This window comes from Lates calcarifer, linkage group LG8 (genome assembly GCF_001640805.2).
Source record: "Lates calcarifer isolate ASB-BC8 linkage group LG8, TLL_Latcal_v3, whole genome shotgun sequence".
In the NCBI taxonomy this organism is placed as follows: Eukaryota; Metazoa; Chordata; class Actinopteri; family Centropomidae; genus Lates; species Lates calcarifer.
Genome location: NC_066840.1, coordinates 22,650,087 through 22,672,642, shown reverse-complemented (window position 1 = coordinate 22,672,642; position 22,556 = coordinate 22,650,087). Strand labels below are relative to the sequence as shown.

Sequence of the window (22,556 nt, the reverse complement as noted above, 5' to 3'; positions counted from 1 at the left end):
CTCAGAGCCATGAACACGCACTTACATCAGTAAAAGCATGTTTATTACTTCTGTTTTGAGTTTTTGTGTTCTTGAACTGAAAGTTTATAAAGACTTTTATGACTTTATGTGGTGAGAATTTATTTATTTATTTAGAAATATGTAGCAGAAAGAGAAAAGAAGGATTCTTTTTTCCATTTCCAAGAATCACATCCTTTTTCAGATATGGAGATTGTTATTCTATTTTGCTCAGAGCCAAGCTATTTTAAAGTCTCATAATCGTGTTTATTAACAGCTGCTGCATTCCCTAGCACAACGGTGATCAAACTTCACTGCATTATTTCCCCTAAACATGCTGACGTCTCATATAATGTTAAAAATAACTCATATTTAAACCATGCTTGAAGGGTATGCACACCTCGGCTCCTCCCAGCTAAAATATTTTAAACATTGCAGTGTGGGGAGTGGGGGCTAGATGGGGGCAAACAGCTGTGTGGATGCTGTCCTCACTCCTCCAGCTTCCTAGGTCTGATGTTGTGTTTATTAAAGCTGTAATGCTAAAGCAATTGGTCAAGTAATTAATTTTATCAAGGAAAAATGCCACACATTCACTGGTTCCTGCAAATCTTTCATAAGGGTGTGTTGTTATTCTAAATTAAATATAAATTGTTGGTCAAACAAAACAAGAAATTGGAAAAAAAAGTTCATTTTTCAAACCAAACATTTAGAAAAATCTACAGAATGATCACTACTGAAATAATTGTTAGTGGCAGCTCCAGATGGATGTTTTTCACAACTTTGAAGGTGTAATTAAGGATGAGAAAACTATCTTTCTGTGCAAGAGCCAGAAAAATAAGTAGATCCATTACAAATCTGGACAGAAAATGATGGGCACAAGAAATCAACGCAGCTATTCAGGTCATTATAAGTCAATTTACAAAAAATACAAATCCAAATTTCTTCAATAATAATTAGAAATGTCATCTGCTCTGAATATCTACTGCAGCTTCAAACTGAAGATGACAACAGCACGGCGGATATGACGCTCATTACTGATTGGTTTGGCAAGATAGGAAACAAAATAATCAATATACATTGATCAAAATGCTCAATATGTGAGACTGAATAATGAAGTCCAACTAAAGAACAATCCACCCTGACTATCTAACTGAAGATTTAAGGCTTAAAAAACTCACTTTCTGTTTTGGGGGGAAGCTGTGACTGATAATTTCTGCTTCTTGTCAGCCACTGAACAATGGAAAATCAAAACAGATCAGCAGTCAGAAAGGCTTTGTTATCAAGCCAAAAACACAAACAAGTTAGTTTTTCTATTACTGCAGTGATGTTATCATCACTCTGTGCTCTAACAGGGAAGCTTACAAGTGTGTCTGCTGTAAAAAATGTGCTTTATTGTGAGTGTGTCAACTCCAGGCCGCTATAATTCAAAGGAATGGCGGGTTGAGGTGGAGAGAAAATTGACACTGAAATTAAATGAAAGTAAGTTTGTGCTGTTACTCTACTGCATGCAACGACTGGAATTATGACCACTTATTCCCAGCCTTTACAGTGGCTCAAATTCACAAGACTTCAGGGCAATCTTTAAAAACAATGTAATGATTAACACATTTCTAATCTAATCAAGCTTTACCGTTCCCACTTGGACAAACAATTTGAGTTTCATTGATAAAATAATGTCCTAGGTTGGAGTTTTAAATCACCCAAAGGTGTGGTTTTGCTTTCTTTGGCCATAATGTAACTGAATGTGGAGTCCAGCTCATTTTCTAACATCAGTGCCAGGTTATTCCTCCATTACTGAGACCAGTTCAGAGCTGTCTTTAATGGACAGATTTGGGCCACAAGCCAGCGCAGTCATTTTCAACTCTGCTGCTCTATGAAATGACTCACAATTAGCTCCATTGAGGTAACTGTCAGCGCACTAATCTCTGGCTTTTTATATGTAATTAAAGGAGAGGCTTTCAGGGTGTTTACACAAAAACATGATCAGATTCTTGGGAACAGTGGCCTTGTTGATGAGCGGGAGTGCTTTTGTGTTTGATCCCCCCCTGAGGCTTCACGGTGTGTCAGAGACTTGATGGCCTGTGTGGGAAGACAGGTTGCCTGCATCAGCCAACCAACACTACCCCCCCACCACTCTCCACCTCCACCTCCACCTCCACCTCCCCACAGGATGAAGAGGGTGGTGGACAGATGAGTGTTGACTAAGTGGTGCTGACACGCCACTCCTCGCCTACCTCGGTTTGTCTGTGTGTGACTAAAAATCCTGCATGTTGTGCACAACAACTTTTAACTTATAATGGAGTGTGTATTTATTTTTTAGTCTGAATACCTCTTTCATCACTGAGAACAACTCTTTGGCTGACGTTTTAATGCCTCTTAGTCCCAGACAAAAAGCGAGCATCCTCACCAGTCAATGATCAGCGTAGCAGACACAGAAATAAAGGCGCACTGTTCCTGTTTTGTAGGACTGTTAGCCTTCATGTTATCCTTTGAGGGACGTTGTGGGGCTGGAACCAATCTCAGCTGACATCGGGTGAAAGGCAGAGAGTACATCCTGGACAGGTCACCAGTTCATCACAGGGCCTGTTATAATACAGTATAAAAGAACATCATTCATAATACTAACTTCTGGCCTGGGATGTAACGCTAGGTTACTGCTGTATGTAGTAAACTAGCTAGCCAAGCATGCTAACACTTGCAGTTTATGTTTAACAGAGCCTCTCTTCTGCTTTGTGTGATTTGTTCTGTATGTTTTGTATTCTGTACATTTCACAAAAAGAAAAATGTGGAGGAGAGGATGAACGGAGAAAAAGAAGAAGGGAGGAGATGAGAGGAAAGGAGAGTGAAAGAGGAGAGGAGATGAGAGGATGAAGGAGAGGCAAGGAGAGTAAAGTCAGACAGAGAGAGGAAGGAAAGTAAAGACGGATGACAGAGAGAAGTTAGAAGAAGTGGTGAAGGATGTGAGGAGAGGAAGATATGAGGGAGTAAAGGGGGAGAGTGAGGCCAAAAGACTGTCGGATAGTTAGCTGTCGGATTAGCTTACCTCCCTGAGAGGCTGTCTTTGTGAGTGCTGCTGGTTGCTGGTAGGGGGTTTGGTGGTTGAGACTGGGCCTGTACCTGTGACTCACTGACCACAGGTGTCAATCAAACCTGACCTGGCTGCCAGAGGAATGTGGCAAACAAGCCCGTGTGGTCCCAGGGACCCGGAGCAGACAGTGTCTAACGGCCGGTGCAGCAACGTAAGGGCTGAATCAGACATTCAGCTGCTTGCTACAGTGCAGGTAACACCTGGAGCTGAAGGAGATGGAAAATACACCCCTATCTCTGCCTCTGCTTTGTGTTTTTTAGGAGTTGTAATCGTACGCCAGGTCCTCCTGCCCAGAGGCGATGTGAGCAGAGGTTATTGTTCAGTCATCTAACAGTGCACCTTTCTTTTCTCTCAGGTTCCACTCGAGCACTTTCATTTGTCGAGCTTTTTTTCCTGTCTACAAGCCACTATTTCTACAGGCGTAAAACACTGATCTAAGACATACCTGCATCATATACAATTCTCAACAGTCATCTTTCACCTGCGCCAAGAAAACTGTCTAATAATATATTATTTAAACTTGCAGATATGGAATTTTTTAGGAAAACAATGGATAGATCACTTGCCTCTCAGCTTGGGGAGATGTTGGTTGCAGTCTGTAGCAGGGACACCTGGAAATACAGAGGAGCAAGAGGAGTTTATGAGACAGTTACACACATACACTCACTGAGCACTTTATTAGGAACACCATACTAACACCACGGCCTCCCTTTGCTCTCCTACAGTCTCAATTGTTCATTGCACTGACTCCACAAGATGTTGTAAATATTCCATTTGACATGACTGCATCACATCATCTCTGCAGATTTGTCAGCTGCACATTCCTGCTGCCAGTCTCCTGCTCTACCACATCCCGAAGAAGAACTAGATTCAGGCCATAGCAGTTCAATTAACTCATTGTCCTGTTCATGAAACCAATGTGAGACAACTTTTGCTTTGTGTCACGTTGCCCTGGAAGTTTATTTTACATTTGAGGATGGTAAACTGTGCCTACATAAGGGTGCACATGGTCGGCAATGATACTCAGAGAGGCTGTGGTATTCAAACCATGATTGATTGGTATTAAGGGGCCTCAAGTGTCACAAGAAAACATTCTCCACACCATTACACCATCATCACTGACTGCTGAAGAACAGCCTGCTTGAAAACATGTTTTTTTAGTGGACACTGCGCAAGTGTTGAAACCTTACCTGGTGGACATGAGAAGCTGCACTCATTTTCTATGTTTTTTCGTGTTTAGTCTTTGTTTTGCCCATTGGTTTATTGCCTTTTGTATTATACACAATATGCTATGTTGCATTTGCATTTGCATTTGGCCTTTGTGTGTTTTTGTTGATAATATCTCCGCCTCTATCTCTGTTTATCTCTGGCATGCCCCCATGTAATGTACTCTTGTTCTTCACTTATTGAAAGAAAAAAAAAAAACTTGCTGCCTGGAACAGCTCTGTGTCACTGCTCTGCCTCAGATGACCTCAGACTGAAGAACTGCTGATGTTCACTCTCTGTTTGAACATTTAGCTCCTGTTCTTTGCTTCCTGTTCTCACTGTTTTTCATTTTCTTTACTGCTGTTTTTTCTGCAGCCATCTCATGCTGTGGCAGCTACTCTAGCACTGGAAATAAAAGGGAGTTTGATATAAACATAGGGAGTCATGGGATATTACACAGTGATGATCCTAATATTTTGATTTTAATATGTAAATCTTGTACATTGCCTGATGAATTATGAACATTCTTCAAAGGGATTTTGTTCCACTGTTTGCAAAATCTTTACAAATGCACCTGCAGATATGATTTGACATAAACATAAGCAGAATCAGAGTTAATTACTGCTCATATCTTTAAGAAACAAAGAAAAAAGCAGGACTACACAGTTTTGAAATTTGTGGACTGTGACGAATTCTTTGTATTCAACAAGTACATCTGTTTGGAATATCTTCAAGGTTGTGCATTGTAATAAATTTTGGTTCTATCAGTAGTTGTCATTTGTTTACAATTAAGTAAGGAGTTTTTATATTTTAGTTTTAATGTTTATTGATTTAAACATATTTTATTATTGTCTCATAAAATAAGAATTGTGGATTAAATGAAGATTAAAAAACAGGATATTTTAAACTGCAGTTTTATTTCTCTCAAATGGCACAATAATACATTGTCCCTGGCAGAGTTACTGACTTAAAATCAGCTGTCTTTGCAGAAAGTGCTATGAAAAAAAGTCCTCTTAAAACAGCACAGTACTGGAGTGGAATTTTTATAGTCTAAAACTTAGTTTTATTTTACCTTGAAGGTGGAAAAGAAATACAGTGGTGTCACTAGAAGAATTCAAAAGAATTGGCTGATCGATAATCCATTAAATGTTTCAATGAGATGTAATTTTTTTAAGGAAAATTAATAATTAAATGGTTCAGACGTGAGGATTTACTTTTTAAAAAAAATTGTTTTCTGACATTTTATAGAAAAAGAAGTTGTTTAATCAGTAATGAAAATAAGCATTAGGTGCAGACCTCATTTATACATGATGAAAACTCTGTCGCATCAAGATAACATGTGTCTGCGTTGATAAGAAATATCACACAGCCAGGTGCAAATGTAACATTTCAAAATCTTTACATATGAATAACTCCCAGGCTTTTCATGTCAACAGTCAGCCAAGTGTTACTCTAGTCAGACGGCTGCCAGAGATATTCCTCTTTCAGCTTGGAAGTGACCAGAATATCCCCACAGAGATGTATGTGTTTACGTATGAATGCAAGCATGTGTGTGTTTGTCACTTTTATTTGCTCCCTGATTCTTGCCTGATAAAAGCCGACATATCAGCTTGTGTGAAAATCAGGTAAAGGCTTTTCCCATCTGTGCTCAGTTTGATTTTCAGAGCGTGAAGGATGATTGGCACCTGCAGATTTTCTGCTTGTGTGTCTACATGCATGGCAGCATTTTGTTGCTCCGTGTGCCTGGTGTTTGCTGTTAAACACCTCTGTTCCCTCTCAGTGCACATGTGTCTTAATGTCTTAATGGCTGCATATGAAAAGCTTCAGAGCTGATTTATTCTGCAATGCTCCGCCTTCCATCTGAAGTGAGCTTGTATTTCATTCAAGCTGTTCAAATATTTCACTTCCAACAGTATGAGGTATGATTATGAATTGTGATTATGAAGGATTTTAGGGTGCACTCAGTAAGGAGCAGTTTATTTATCATTTGGCCAAGGTATACATAGTCTTGGCCTCTGATTCACATAGACAGCTTGAAAGCTTACAGGCTCAGTTTTGACTTTGCACTTTGCTTTTATGTGATTTTTATTTTACAAGTGCTTTGGAACACAGTGGTGTTTTTATTTGGTTTCAACCTTTAGATGCAGCAGTGATTCTGCTGTCTGGACCAGAACTCTTAAAAAGGGTTTAAATATCAGTGTAGTTAAGTCAAAGAAAAATGAACGACTGCAGTACTTAATCATTTTTTCATTCTTGTGACTCTTAGATGAGGTTTACAGTAGGTTACAGTACGTGTACAGCATGTTGATGTGCAAATACCTGCTAAACTAATGGTATTTCCAGTATCCTAACACACAAAGATGGTGGACATGGCCTCTATTCCTGTCCTTGAGCTGTTTACTTTTGCCACGCTGCCCGTCTCTTGCCACTCCACAGCCTCCCCCAAGATGTCTTTGGACCTCCCTCCCTGTCTCAGTCACCTGACTCCCCCAAATACACCCACCTCAACTGTTTCCCATTCCCTACTCAGGTCACAGTATACCAGCCGCAAGTTGCTGCCTTTTTGCTGCTCTGTAACCTGTTTTGATACCTGTTAGCATGCTGATGAGCACTGAGAACAGTCACACCGATCAGCATGGCTGTAAACTTGTTTACATGTTATTTACTATTTAAATGTTTTTGCATTTTTCTTATTTATTTAATCAGAAATTCCCTCCATAACAAGAGAGACGTGGCCAGAATGGATGCAAATCAATGGAAACTGTTAAGTTATGCCTATAATATACAGTAGTTAAAGCACCGTTTTTACCAATTAAAACAAAAGGACTTGCATTCCCTTGTCTCATATTCGAGTCTTCATGTGGACATGAGTTGTGACCAGTGAAAACAAAGAGGGATTTTCCCTCTTAGATTGTTTCATTTGAGTAATATTTAAAGGCCTGAAGACATAAAAGTCACCACCAGTTCACAAGCAAAGCAAAAGAAAAAAAAATTAGAAACAAATGATCCTTCTTTTCTTGTGATTTCTTTCTAGCTGTGAAGTGAAAAAGAATAAAACCTAAGTTGGGTTTAAGTTCTTGAATAAGTTCTTCAGTTACCTCTTATTCAGTGTTTCAAGTAACCGTTTCTTTCAACACACAAAACAGAGAACCTGTGCAAATATCTTTCTTTCTGTTTATCTCCGCTGCTCTGTTATGCTTCCAACTTACAACAATGCCGAGTGTTAATCTTCCTGACAAGTCACTGATACTTTTCATGGTATACTGTACGTAACTACAGACCTGAAATCGAGCACAACAAAGCTTTAATTCAGAGCTCAGCACTATCTAATCTCTGTGAAGCAGTTCAATACAGTTCAGTGTGCCCCAGCCGGAGAAACACTCAGCTCTCTCAGTGTTTCCTACAACTGCTAAGAGACGGGTGCTAAGTGCTCTACATGGAGGGAGGGATCAATAGTTAAGTACAGCGCAGCAGCTGTCCTGACAGCCTGTCTTCTCCCCTCCGATGTCTCATGCAGCGGGGAGGATAATCAAAACATCAACTGCTAGGAGGTCTGGCACATGTCAACTTGACAACCATTTCTGTCATTTTGAAAATTTTGACAAATGACACATTTTTGTGGTCACGTTTCCCTGCAACGTTTCTCAGTATTTTGCTGTAGCTGCCACAGAGGCTGATGTCTGTGCTGCAGCTGTATTTTAAACAAAACCTTCATGCTTCGAGCAGATAGCTTGCAAATGGCTTGTTTCTGTGTATTCTCAGCAGAGCTGCGTCTAAACTGTTTGTTTCAGAAATAAACAATCAAAAGTTTTACTTCACTGGAAACTTCAATAAGTCACATTTTGCTCTGATGTGGCAGTGAAGGAAAGGTCAGTTGTCACAAAAGGCACATTAGGATTCATCTTCTGAGGACCAGGAATGTCTGAATTGTTTTTCATTGTAGTCTGATCATTAGTTTTAATATCTTGTACAAAAGTGATATTTTTAAACATGCTATCTTACACAGTAACTCAACAACTATTGGATGGATTGCAATTATATTCTGTACTGACATTCATGGTCCCCAGAGGATTAATCCTGATGATGTTAGTGAGACCCAATTTTTCTTATAGCGCCACCAGCAGTTCAATATTTAGAAAGTCCTTACAGACTTAAAGAATTTTGGTGATCCACTTGCCTGTTTCATGACGCTAGTATTAGTGTGTGCGAGTGTGTGTTCCCAACAACTTGCCAAGAAATGCAGTTAATGACATTCATGTCCCCCTCGGGATGAATTATAATCAGTCTGACTTTTCAACTAGTTAAATCAAAATTTCACTTGATCCGATACTATCATTTATAACCAAATACCAAATAACTGTACAACTATTAAATGGACTGCAATTATATATAGATGTTTGTGGTTCCCAGAGGATGAATCTCGGTGAGATTAGTGAGATTCCTATAGCCCCACCAACAGGTAAATATTTTCACTTATCCTCTGAAATATCCTGAAAGTCTGTACAGACATTAATTGAGTGTGTGTGTGCGTGTTTTTAAATGCCCCAACAACTTGCTAAGAAATTTGTTTAATGACATTCATGTTCCCCTCAGGATGAATTATAATCATCTAGTTAAATCAAAATTTTACTTGGTCATTTATGACCAAATACCTACAAAGCTAGTGTGATTCACCCTCAACCACACTTTGTAACACAGATAATTCTTTAAAAAATTATTGATTTTACTCAATAAGGTCTTGCGAAACAAGTGCCCTCATGAGTAAATGTGCTTGAACTGATGGTTGTTTGTACTGTGCATTACTGAGTTTGCATTTTTGAAGTCTGCAGTATAGCTTACCTTGTGTCTCTGTCATATAACGCCACCACACGTTTGACCTCAGTGGGAAGTGAATCTGTGGGAAAAGGGAACAGAAATCAAAGAAAATGAAAGTCTGGAGCCTGAGAAAGAATGAGCAATGAGAGGGAAAAAAACCCCAAAAACAAATCACTTCTCTGTGATAACTGAACCTGAAATCCAGTTTGTTTCCGTTAATTATTTTGCCCGAAATTTACCTCAAATGTGACCTGGACATATCGTACATCACTGAGGATTATTTCAGACCAATCAGAAGGCATTTGATGACATGGGCAAAAGGAGCATCCTGTTCCTGCACAATATATAAGCATCAACATACAATCATTTCTGCTGTGTTTGTTTTACCTTCTCAGATCCAAGGTAAGCGCATATTTGGATGTGTTTTCTCCACTTAGATGAATGAACACTGCACTGTAAGTAAATGTTTTGCACATTATGGTAAATCTACTTCACTAAAATTATGTAAAAAGTACATGTGTAGAATATTATTTGAGTACAATTAAATGACCTCATTAAAATTTAAATACTTGGATTACCTCACACAAGCTTCATTTGTGCATGATCCAAAGACAAACCACAAATGAGATTATTATAGAATTTGGTGCAATCATTGCAAATAATCTAAAGGCTCCTTTCTTTAATCAGTACAAATTGGTATTAACTTATTTCTTTTAATGTCCATTTGATATCTTATTAGACTAAACTTGTCTCTGTGGTTTTCAGAATGGATTCAATGGAAATTGATGATGACATATATATACACAAGAGCCTCACAACAGCAGGCCTTGCTACTCAAGGTACGGTATCACCTCGGAAATACATGGACAGGCAGAGAATAAGTATTTTAAGTTCAGTACATAAAAGGTCATCCCTGTACTTTTGGAAACCAACCTGTTGATGTACTTAAATTTTTAAGCAATAATATTTTTCATAGAAATGCCATTTGGCCTGCTCTATGTGGCTCATAAAAGCTTTTATGCTCCTGTTTCATGGGTAGAATCTGGTGAAGAGGTAACCTTGTCTCCAAGAAACTATGTTTATACGGTATATTACCAAATTGTTTTCAGCAATTATGTTGTGCTGGCAAACATAATTACGGTGGATGATGGACATACAAAGTGCAGGACTCTGACTCCCGAGTCTGGAGTTTGCATCCAGACTCTGGTCTGGTTGGGTTTAGGCAATAAAAACACTTTGATTGTACTATAAGATTGGATATTTTGGTGGAAAACAAATTAAATATGTTGTCAGTTGTCAGGTACGTCAATTAGAAACATTTCTGTAATGGAAAATGTAATGTAGGCGATCCTGTGTTTCCTTCAAAAACTATTTGCTTTTGCAAATTAGTTCAATTTAACATAATTTCTAGAAGACAGGGTTGAAGTAGGAGATGCAGTGATGACGTCTTTGTTCTCATCATGTAATGTACCAACTGTCTAACACTTCATTTAAATGTGGTGAAAAACTATCAGCACAATACCATTTGACAGTATCTGTATCTGTATCTTACAATTATGGCTTTATTGGGTTTGGACAGAAAAGTTACCACACCTTCTACAGAAAAAAACTTTTACTTTTGATTCAGTGGATTTTCAGAAAAGAAAACAGCCCTCCAGATGTGCGTCTGTGTGTCTTGGGTTACTGTGTGCTGTCCTGCTGGCTGGTAATATAGGACAAATTATCTACTGTAAGTGATTTTTAAAAAAAAGATTAATAGAAGTAGACAAATAGAAACAACAAAACTGATCATCTTTTTGAAGAAATACATGTACTTTAGTGAATAATTACTTTTTTGACATCTCACAGATAATATAATCATCCATTGCTCATCGTTGGACCCAACGCAGGCCAATTACAACACACTGACTCAAGAGAAGGAATATCTCCAAAATAATAATGACAACCTGACTACAGAGAAAGACCAACTGCAGAGAAATTATGATTCTTTAACTGTAGAGAGAAAAGAATTAGAGGACAGACTGAGCAACCTGACTAAAGACAAAGACCAGCTCAAGGCCGGTTTCAACAATCTGAAAAACGTAAGAGACCAGTTGCAAGCAAATTACAGCAACTTAAAACAAGAGAGTGACCGATTACTGACAAGGTATAACAATGTGCAGAGGGATCTTCAGGGGTTACAGACTAAACACAATAATCTGACAGCAAGTAAAGACCAGCTACAGACCAAATACAGTAACCTGCAACGAGAAAAAGATGAGTTACAGTCTCGTTTTAGTACAGCGATGATCAATTTGACAGATTACTCCTCGCTGAAGAGAAATAAGGACCAGCTGCAAAGACGCTACAATACCCTGAGTACAAGCAAAGATCAACTTCAGACCAGCTACAACTCACTCTTGAGAGACAAAGACCAATTGCAAACAAGATATAACAGTCTGTGGAGGGTAAAGGAGTGGTTACAGGCCAATTACAGCATTTTGGCTACAGGGAGAGATCAGTTACAGAGCAATTACTCGTCACTGAAAAGGGATGTGGACCAGTTGCAAGGACGTATCAATACTCTCAGTACAAGTAACAATCACCTTCAGATCAGCTACAATTCACTGTGGAAAGACAAAGACCAACTACAAACCAGATATAACAGTCTGTGGAGGTTAAAGGAGTGGTTACAGACCAATAATAGCATTTTGGCTACAAGCAAAGATCAGTTACAGAAGAAGGTCGACAAGTTGGCGGTTAAATTAAGAGGTAAGGATTTCTCTCTGCATATTTATTTAGTTCACGATCATAATCTGCATTCTTCATAATTGGTATGATATTTTGACCCACTCTGTGTCTTGTCTTTGCAGCCAGGCCCTGTCAGACAGGCTGGAGGAAGTTTGATATCAGCTGTTATTTTATGTCAACCCTGAAGAAAAACTGGACAGAGAGCAGGAAAGCCTGCATTGCCAAGGCAGCAGATCTGGTAGTCATAGACAGCAGGGATGAACAGGTAGGGAAGGAAGGAGGAAAGAAAGAAGCTGGGGAGATTAAAATAAATTAAGAGCCATGCTAGCAGCTCTGTAAGGGTGCAGTTAGGCCCAGCACTCTGATTCATCAATGTGTTAACATCACAATGTTTACCATTTTCATGACCTTGGTCATAAACCAAAGTGCTGGATAAATTCAAAATGTGACCGGATGATGGCACTAGATGAAAAGTTAAGGAAACACCAAAGTTATTTCACTGTATCCTGAGTGGTCTGTACCAAATTTCATAGCAGACCACCCAAAGGTTCAAAGAGAATCATCAAAGTCATACAATTCATCAACTGGGAACCATCAGTACAAAAATTGGTCCAAGTTCAGCCAGTAGATGTAGAGATATCTCACTGGATATGTGAAAATCTTGTGCTTGAGGTTAAGTCAGGGGATCATCAAAGTCTTTAGTGTTCATCCTCTGGTGTCATGGTAATCCGTTCAATAGCTGCTAAAATATTTTAGTTCAGGACCAAAGCTGTCCATAGAGCTGTGCTGCTTGCACAGCTAAAAATGTGCTTCCTTTGTAAATTAATGGAGTTAAGACAGCATGCTTGAGAACTGATCTCTCAGTGTATATGAGCATCTTTAGCGTTAGATATAACTGACATAGCTGGCCTCCATTTATGGTACACTATCTATCAATCTGTCTACTGAGCCTGTTGAGTAATCTCTTGAGCTTGCTATCAAGCTACCTAGCTATTTATTAACTAATGAAACTTCATCAACAGAAGATTCAAAAGAGGGAACACAAACAACGCTGTGCAGGTATCTGTTTTAAATACCTGTGTCTTCTGTCTTTACTGCACTAACAGGCTTATGTTAATGGGTTACTGGGCGTGAGCCAAAACGCCTGGATTGGTCTGACCGACCACCTTAAAGAGGGGACTTGGATGTGGGTGGATGGGACCCCTGTCACCATACAGTAAGTTTTAACAGGCTACTGAATTAAACATATTTTTCTGCATTAAGGAACTCTGCTGGTTTGCAATGTTACACTTCTCTCACTGTTTATATCCTTGTTTCATACGGGACTGATATTACCTACAGTTAAACAATTAATATCTTCAGTGATCAGTGGTGATTACAGTAGAGTCTAATTTTCTGCCAAAATCTGCCCTGGTTTCTATTCTATTCTATCCTTAATGAAACTGCAGCAGGAGGAAGGTTTTGCAAGTATGTTTGCACAAAGTGCTGCACAGTCAGCTCAGAGATCTGATTCAGATCTCTGAATCAGGAGGTGATGTACAGTCAAACTGAGACCTTGCACGACTGCATCCAGAGAGACACTGATTTCAGCAAAATTCATTATCTCCTGCAAAATGTGCTTGAAAACATGCAGAGGTGGTATTGGGGGCGGTTTAAAAAATTACATGATGGCTCCACATGGTACCATTTCTATGCAAATGAGACTGGGTTACAATCCCTTCAGTCACAGTTTGGGTCAGAAACAGCAGGGGACAGCGGCTGAGAAACAACAGCCGGCTGCAGTAAAAAGCAACAGAATGAGGAGAAAATAGTTTCTGTCTCTGTTATCTTGTACATCAGGTACTGGCAGCCCGGGCAGCCCAACAGCTTCAATGGGAACCAGGACTGTGGAGAAATCGTGCAGCAATCATTGGGAAAGGTGGGAGAGTGGAATGATGATGGCTGTTTTTCAGAGCAGCTCTGGATATGTGAGAAATAAAATCACAATGGTTTACTCTGTTAACAAAGGTGTGCAGCCTTGGACTGTCTAATGTTTGTCTTGACTGTTTAAGTCTAGTGATATTCTACATTGCTCAATTGTCAACGAACAAGTAGGTTTGGGTTTGGCCAATACAATGAACAGATGTAGCATTTGTGATGTTAACGATATGGGAAAATAGCATGAGCAACATCTTTTATTAGAAACAGTCACTTTTATTTTGGCTAATCCACAGAAAACAACGTAAATGTTTCCTCCATTGCTTCTTTTCTACTTTTTCTTCTATAGAAAGAAAAGCTCCAAATGTTTAGTTTTTAAATTCAACAGCATTTTCTAACTAAAGCTGTGACCGCTTTTTTGTGATTTGGATGATGCAACCCTTCCATAGACATATCACATGGCAAAAAACATTTACAAATGCAGTTTGACCAATATTATTACCATCCGCAGCAATCAAAATCTAAATAGTTGTATATATATATATTTTTAATGATTTTTGACCACTAATCTTTGATGCAGAGAATCTGTGTCTCATGTGATGGAAAATCAATTTCTTGATTGTACAAAAACTTATTTTACTCTCCTGTAGGATTCTGTGAGCTTTGTCGCAGCTTTAGAAATGTTTTAATTGTGCCTTCTGTTGATTAATTAATATGTATGAAAATAAATGTGTAGTACAAATATTGCATACCACAAAACTATACAACCCTTGCTCATGATATTAATTATTTACTCTTCTACTCCTCACTGATAACATGATACTGTTGAATTAAGCTGCGTAGCAGAAGCTAATTTCCTCCTCTGTTTTTTCCCCAATTTGCTGTTTGTGTTTGAGTTTGGCATAGCTGAATTAATTATTTACTCTCTTCCCTGGGAACATAAATAGCAACTACACACTGAATGTTTACAGTGAGTTCAATCACATTAACTAAACAATATTGGAATAAAAACATTACAAAGATGTGTTTTTCTGTGCAGGGTAAAACAGAACATGCACTGATAAGCCAAGTAAGCAGCAGGTTGAGGCTGAGGTGGAACTGGGGTACACTTTGAAGACCTAACTGAAGCTACAGATTGACATGTCGTAATGAGATTTTGTTTTATGGGGACCTTTGCTAGAAAAATCTGGTTGTTAAAATCACATTCTTTTTTTGCCAAGTTTTTCGGGTCAACGAGCAGATGTCATAAGCAGGTAAAAAATAATCCAGTTCAGCTCTCCTGCTGACAAATCTGTTAACACTTGCTGGCCTACTCCACTTCATAAAACTGGATTCTGTTGCCTGGAAACACTCCCTTTCTCCTTTGCCAATCAGGGTACATTTTGATGTCAAGCCTGCACACTGAGTAGCCAAAAATGTTTGTGCTTGTTATTTTTCTGCATTGTAAATACAAAAATATACACAGCAAAGGAATTCTGAAAGATTTTGTACATTTTGACTAAAGGTACAGTTCTAGTAACTACAGTCAGCAGGGTTGGTAAATGAGAAGCCAGTGAGGCACTAGCAACTCATATGGGTTGTTAGGCCACCTGCAAAGACAGGGCGGATAACTAGAGCGAGAGTGTTAAGCTCTGCATGTTACAGTCTCCCACTGAAGCTCCTCATCAGCAGGTGAAAGGAAACAATTGAAACCCCCATGTGAGCAGTGTATCCAGAAGAGGAAACAGGTGTGCCGCTCTGTCACAACGTGCATGTCAGTCTACACCCTCAGCAGGTCAAGAGCAGAGTTAGCTGCAAAAGACAAAAATATTCCCAATTTTTGACTTTTCTAAACTGACTTTTTATGAATCCATGACCAAACTTTGTGGCAGACAAGCATGACAAATACAATACTTTTGTGGTTCCTTTTTCAGTAGTTAAATCCATGTGTTAGATGATTTCAAATTTTAATAAATACTCCACAAGCAGCTGAAATATATATTGAATATCAAGTTTCCTATTAACAGCTTTATATTCTGGCATTCCCCTGAATAAAAAATCAAAACTAACAACAATACAAGGGGATTTAAAAGTTTTAAAGGGGTAGGGTAAATTATTCATGCTATAAATGTGGAAAATCAATTGCATACAAAATGTAGGAAATAACTGAAGGGTAGGGGTTGGACAAACTCTTACAACAATCTCACAAAACTACCTCGTCTTCCAAAATTACTACTCAGAATTAAAATCGGTGCCTTCCTGATACCGAGGAACAAAAACTAAACTATAAAGTAGGATGGGTATTGCACAACTGTTGCACTGGATTGCATTATATCACGCAGGTGTTGCTGCTACTGTGTCCACCCCCGCATGTCAACCCTACTACACGCTGAGCAGATGACAATGCACTGACACATAGTGCTGACAGTGCTGCACCAGACCACATGCTACGTAACACAGTGTCAGAAGAAGACGCAGCATGTTATAAAATCACTAACATGTGAGGAGCATACAGTGCAGATGTATTTAGTGGGCAGAGACACCACGCTCCGGCATGTGGCTCATTTTGGGTGTGGTGGCGGTTGCATTGAGCGCGGCCTGCTCTTGAACGGGGCATCTCAACCATTAATTGGCCTAAGCCTTTTCATTCCCCCCAGAGAGATGAGCCCGATCCAAACCGTCTGTGGTCGGGTGGTGAGATCCCCCCCCCCCCCCCCCCCCAGGACGTAGGCGGGTTGTGAGGTTATGCTTTGGGCCGCTTGGCTAAAAATAAAAGATCAAGGAGCCTCCACCAGACATGTTGGTCTGGTTAGACTTACAGAGCTGGAAAAAGGGTTTTAAAAACAGTTGAAAGGGTGTTGCATGTGCATTAGCCCGATGACCTAATGTACTTAATGAATGAGGTTATTTTCAAGTACAGTGCATAGCAACAGAGCTATACATGAAACATTTTAAAGTTGAACTGAAATTGATGATACTGCAGGTATTATGCATAGTTTTCAGTTTTTTAAAGAGTGATACAAGCATTTGGGGAAACATTATCTAGGCCTCTTCTCTTTATGTGAGAATATTACTTTTTGTACATGGTCCCTGACAAATAAATGCAATAATGTAAACTAAACTAAACTTTCAAGCACTCCGCAGTGGCTACATTACTCTGTGATTTGAATAATCATGATGCATTAAAGATTTTACATGTATAATGGACAGTCTAGTGGAACACATCTGATGATCTGTGAAGCCCCCACAAAGAACAGTAAAGGGATTTTAAAAAGAGAAGGCTTAATGTTGGTGCTGGCGGAGCTCTTGCTCCATTTTTTTTCCTAATTGCCACATCCTGGAGGCTGAAAATGTACACATCGGGATTTCATTTAGGTAAACTAATCTCAGATAGTAATAGAGACACTTTTCTGTTGCAGCCTCACTTGTTTACTTAGGCTGACAAGATGGATCTATTTTACATAGACAGCTTTAAGCTAACCTCTACTCCTTCTCCAGATACTCTATGAATGTCATCAGGATGATTGGATTTTTTTTATTTTTTGTAAAGTTTAAGTTCCTTCTACTCCCAGAGCCTGGGGGAATTAATTTCAGTTAAAAATGAAAAAAATATGACATTTCCAGCACATAAAAAGCTCAATGCAACTGTTAAAATTCACCCAAAGAGCAAAAATGTCACACACATCATACAATCAAGCCTGCAGAATTACATGCAAATGAATAATCCAAGCCACTTGTCTCAAAAAATGAAATTAAGATTAATATGTGCTCCCCTGATGGTGTAAAGATTAACTCACATTACAAAACAAAGGCTTTGTTTATAAGAACATTATCTGTTACTGATGCCATTCACATGCCCTGCTGCTGCTGAATGGTGTAAAATGGATTATAGTTAAAGCACCCTTGCAGACAAATGAGAGCCTGGCAGTGGGACAAGATTTAAAGCCATGCCAGATTGGAGGTGATGGGTGTGCCCAGCAGTCTCTTTATATGGGTCAATTCACATTTGTATGAAGACACAGGTTTGGGCTGATTGTTTTTGTCCAATGTTTGTCTGAAATAATATCTGAATAAGCAGTTTTGTTTGAGTTAACAAAACACATCATAAACACTAGTTTTATATAGTTTTCTTATCCTAAATTTACACAAGTTTGAATAATTAAAAAAAACAAAATTCTACTTCTCATAAACAGCATTAATATACAACTAACATCTATGGGGAAATGCAATCCAATACAGCAGCCTTGAAATAAATTCTGCCTTTGCGGTGGTCCCTCTTTTTTTCTTAGCCATACTAGCTGGCTCCTGATTTGGCAACACTGGCCTGTTGGTCTAGCAGTTTGGTCCTGGCTGAATTATGTCAACAACTACTGGGCCAAACCTGGCATTCATGGTCCCTTGAGGATGACTCATACTGACTTTGGTGATCATCTGACTTCAGCCACTGCTGCGTTTACCATACAAGAAGTTAGAATACGCCCTCTGAGCAGTGCTACTTCTTCAGGGTAGACTGGACGCTATGGTGACTTGCTGCTCACCGTTGTGAATGCTAACGTTAGCTACATAACAATAACAAAACTTGCATGTGTCATGATGAGCTTGTTAGCAAGCTGACAAAAGCATTTACTTCAAATCCCCACTGTGTTTTTAAAAGTACCACTAGAATGGTTTTAGACTCTGAGTCTTGTTTTGAAATCATATTTGACTGTATTATAAATAGGTTTCACTAATAATCTATCCTCCTCATGGGTGGGAATAGCTGTTGACTTCCATGTTTTTAAAACAGTGACAAGAAAAATATGGCCTGACACACATGGATAAGATGAAAGGCTCGTAACATGTTAAGTCTCTCATTTGCTTTCATGGCTGATTACCCAGCCTTGCAATCATGATAATAACTAATATTCAGAAGTATTGCTTGTTGACTCTTTTTATTAGCTCTTTATTTTATATTTCAATTTTTTTTTTGACAGTGTGAAGAAGCTCAGGCTAAACTGTAACTGAGCTCATCCACTCAAACAAGAAGCAGATAAAAATTCAGCTGACAGAAAACATGAGTCTATTTTTAGCGGCTGGGCTGAATTTCCTAATCACCTGCTGGACTCCTGAATGAATAATGAATAGTATCTTGTCAGTGTAGATCACAAAGCCAAACCAGGTTGAGCACCACTAACATTTCAGTGGTGGAAAATGGCTCCAAATCAGATCACACCGAGAGCTGATAATGCGTTTTTGTTTTCTTTTTTTATGCCAGTCCGTGACCCTCAGTGACCATTATCATGCGGCCACACACATCTCCCATCTAAGTTAAAGAGAGGCTGTGAATGGGGAGGGTGAAGTTGCTGAGTGTCTGATGGAGATAAGGGGAAATGACTGTGGATGAGAGACACCATCCTTCAGCCTGTCACACCCTGCACTGTCCATATTAATTAGCCTCTGTAACTCATGAGCTGATCTGAAACAGCCTCCTCAGGAAAAAAGGAGGAGAGTACTTATCGACATCTCAGTATTCTGCTATCTGCACAAAATAACAACACAGCGATGTGTTTTACTTCCATTCCAGGACTGAGATAATAATAATCCCAAGAAATGACTTTGCATCATTCATTTTAAACTTTTATTTCATTCTAAAGCAAGTTGATGTTTTCTGTATTATAATAAAATGGCACATTTTCGAATAATATCCCATAAATGCTACAGATTTCATTTCCTGATATTCTAATTTTCATTCATTCCTTCCTCGTTATTTTTTCCATTACTTTCATACACACAGAACTGTGCATCCCCAAATCTCATTACTAATATATTATTATATTTAATGCTACCATGAGCTGTAATTGAATCCCTCTTAAGTTGAAAAAACTGAAAAAACCAAAATGTAATTTTCTTTATTTTCTGTAATTTTGCTGTTATCTGCAAACCAATGAGACTTCAGCTCTGCCTCAAATTAATTTATTTTTCTTTTCTAAGAAATCCATATTAGTGTAGATGAGACCAAGTTTTTAGGTCGCTGTCTTTTTTTTTTGGTAGTGTTTTGATCAAATACTTGAGTAAAGGACTTTTAATAAGTTACTTCACAATTAGTTAACATGAACTCCATGAATACCCATGAACATCACAAGGTTTAAAAGTTTCTAATGTATGCCTTGATGCAAAAAAAAAAAAAAAAAAGCAAGAGAGAAAGTTTTTCCATTATCATGATTGTTAGTCACCACATTCATGTGGTTTATTTGGGGTTCTAATTAGTTGTTCCCTTGGCAACAACTGCTCTTTCATGTTCCTGGTGGTCTGCAGTTTAACAAACAGACCAAAAACTGACTCCTCAGAGCTCAGATCATGTGCACTCTGATGAAAGTGTCAATTTCTATCATCATTAAATGAATAAGCTAATAAAACTCATGATTCAAATATGAAATACTTACAAGCTGTGGAGGGGTGTGGAGAGTCTGTAGCTTGTTCCACCACTGAGGAGAGCAGCAGCAATCTGTTTGGATTCACAGTTAAAATAGAGTTCAACAATGACCCAGATTCAAGACGGAAAAGCATAAAATCGAATCCTTCTCTCTGGACATTCTCACTCAATAAAAACACTTGACCTGTATATACAAACAGGATTTGAGTCTCTGTTCTGTTTTCTTTTACATCACATCTAAGGTTTCTCTCATGTTGTACAACATCATACTAGATCATAACAACAAGGTAAACACAGATTGGATGCAAACATACTGAAAATGGTTACTCTCAAGTTAAACTTTCAAATTCACAAACAATATTAGGACAGCTCTAACAAAATATGCTGAGGATAATATTAGCACAATATACATTTACACAACATTTGGTCAGGCAATAAAACATATATATCTAAACATTAAAGTAAATAAAAGTAAAGAGTAAATAAATTTGCTAAATGCTGCTAGCAGTAATGGTAAAACTTAATTTCACAGTTTAATATTACTTATCAAAAATGCTATTTTATCATCATTTCAACAACATGAGAAGTCGGTGATTTAGGAGTCCACATTAAAAGAAATTCCGTTAGACACTTCATATCCACAAACCACAGTAAAACGCCAGAATGTACTTTACACGGAAATAGCTTCGTTGCTAACACGTTGCTAGCATATCAGAACTGATAAGCTAGCTTACAGAGGCATGTGAAGCGCAACTAACTGAGATGAAACACGCAATTTTGGATTCTCTCATGGCTCCAGCAGGGAAACAGTCTGAATGTCAATTGAAAACCACTTGACTTCAATAATTTTTCTGACTTAATTCCTTGTTTTTCTCACCTTTTTTGAGCGTCATCACACGGAGCGATAACTTCTAACACAACATGGCGGCTCGAGGATGGATACTTCCCACAGTTCCTAAAAATGCACTGCAAAACGTCTGTTAATGTTATTTTTTTTTAATGGGTGGGAGCAGGTGAAACAAAAAGACTGACAAAATTATCATAAGTATAACCGTTTATAACATAAATAAAACTCGACGATTCAATTGTAACTTTATTGCTCATAAGCTGCTATACAGACGACCTAGAGAGTCGTTTTTACAGGACAGTCTGGCAAGCACAGTTACATCTGAATAGCAAGCCATATACTTTCCAATGCCACATTTAGTGAGTGTTTAATCTGGATACTTGATATGAGTTATTTTATCGTGTTTGTGGATTAAACTGCTCACTTATTTCTTATGCAAGATTAATGTTATGTTAATGAGAGTAACTGGGAAATGATATTAATTACTCTTTGGTTGCATGGAAAGCAAAATAAAACAGCCAGCACAAATTAATTATGTGTAAAGAGGTATGAATAAGGTTTGGATCTTTGCTTTAATTTATAAAAATCTATATTTTGTGGCAGTTCAAGCCTTAACAGTGTCATAAATTGATGTTTAAGCTTTGACTTGCAGGTGATGTTAACACAGATCACATTTCAGCACATACCCAAGGCTTTTTTGTATATATCACATTAGCTCGTGTCTGAAGAGGCAAAGAGCTTCAACGCCACCCTCCCCCATAAGGCACTGCCTCTGTTTTAGTTACAACCTTGAAGAGGAGAGCGTATACGGTTCCCCGAGGAGGTACTGGAGGAGGGGTCGTTATCATTTTTGGCAGTCCTCCCATGTAAACCCAAAGGCCCTCCTCCATATTCATTGGGGGTGATTATGTGCTGACCTCCGCCTGCCGTTAATCCTGAGCTGATGTATGCCCACCGGGCAGGCGTCATGGAGGAGGGTGAGCAAGCCTGACACCCCGACCAATTAGGGTGTCTCTGAGGTGAGAGAGAGGGAGAGAGAAAGAGAGAGAGAGATACAGAAAATAACATAACAGAGTGCAAAGAGTGAGCTTTAATAAGACTGCACTCATATCATAGGCCTCCATTTTAATTAGTGATTATGATCATGATAATTGATGTTTCATGATTACTGTCATTAAAACAGATATGAGCTGAGATCTAGATGTCATAGCAATATATTATTTAATATAAATGAGATACTAAAAAGATACTATACAAGGCAAGCCTTTCTTAAACAGGGAATATTAAATGCTTTCCAGAATGAAGAAATGGAAAAATAGCATAAAAAAGCAGCTTTGATCTCCAAGAACTGATGTTTATATCCAGCTAATTTGCAACAAAAGTACATTTTAACAGAAACATAATGGTGTATTTGGCTAAAATGTTCAATGATAACATATTCCATATGTGTTCACCCTACAGTGTGTAGTCTTGCAGTACACTATCTGCTTATCTGCTATAGCACTTTTTTAATGATTATGTTTAGGCACTGTCTCGGGAAAGATTGTGGTTTTGGTCACACAGAA

At 38.5% G+C, this 22,556-nt stretch overlaps 1 protein-coding gene and 1 long non-coding RNA gene across 5 annotated transcripts; one reads left to right on the top strand and one right to left on the bottom strand.

Annotated features, from left to right (window-relative positions):
* Positions 1 to 1,343: 1,343 nt before the first annotated feature.
* On the bottom strand, positions 1,344 to 22,013 carry LOC127142729 (uncharacterized). Its single transcript, XR_007813719.1, has 5 exons — positions 21,022 to 22,013; positions 20,155 to 20,216; positions 9,131 to 9,185; positions 3,041 to 3,696; positions 1,344 to 2,580 (listed from the first exon to the last, which is right to left on the bottom strand). It is a non-coding gene; the product is annotated as an uncharacterized LOC127142729 (long non-coding RNA).
* Positions 9,371 to 14,775, top strand: LOC108901515 (CD209 antigen). Of its 4 annotated transcripts, none has more exons than XM_051072561.1 (7): positions 9,371 to 9,508; positions 9,872 to 9,945; positions 10,734 to 10,835; positions 10,955 to 11,857; positions 11,959 to 12,101; positions 12,943 to 13,052; positions 13,676 to 14,775. In XM_051072561.1, the coding sequence occupies exons 2-7, from the start codon at positions 9,873 to 9,875 to the stop codon at positions 13,812 to 13,814; spliced, it is 1,470 nt and encodes a 489-aa protein (XP_050928518.1). In that variant the 5' UTR covers positions 9,371 to 9,508; position 9,872; the 3' UTR covers positions 13,815 to 14,775. The 4 variants fall into 4 exon arrangements, with proteins under 4 accessions (XP_050928518.1, XP_018558538.1, XP_018558536.1 ...); XM_018703020.2 differs by having other exon boundaries at positions 9,471 to 9,561; XM_018703022.2 differs by lacking the exon at positions 11,959 to 12,101 and having other exon boundaries at positions 9,455 to 9,561; positions 10,955 to 11,187.
* Positions 22,014 to 22,556: the final 543 nt, after the last annotated feature.

Bases quoted from the DNA above. Each gene is read 5' to 3' on its own strand.
- LOC108901515 (XM_018703020.2), top strand. The intron at 9,946-10,733 runs GTACGGTATCAC...CTTTTGATTCAG, and splicing joins AGCAGGCCTTGCTACTCAAG to TGGATTTTCAGAAAAGAAAA. The intron at 10,836-10,954 runs GTAAGTGATTTT...GACATCTCACAG, and splicing joins TATAGGACAAATTATCTACT to ATAATATAATCATCCATTGC.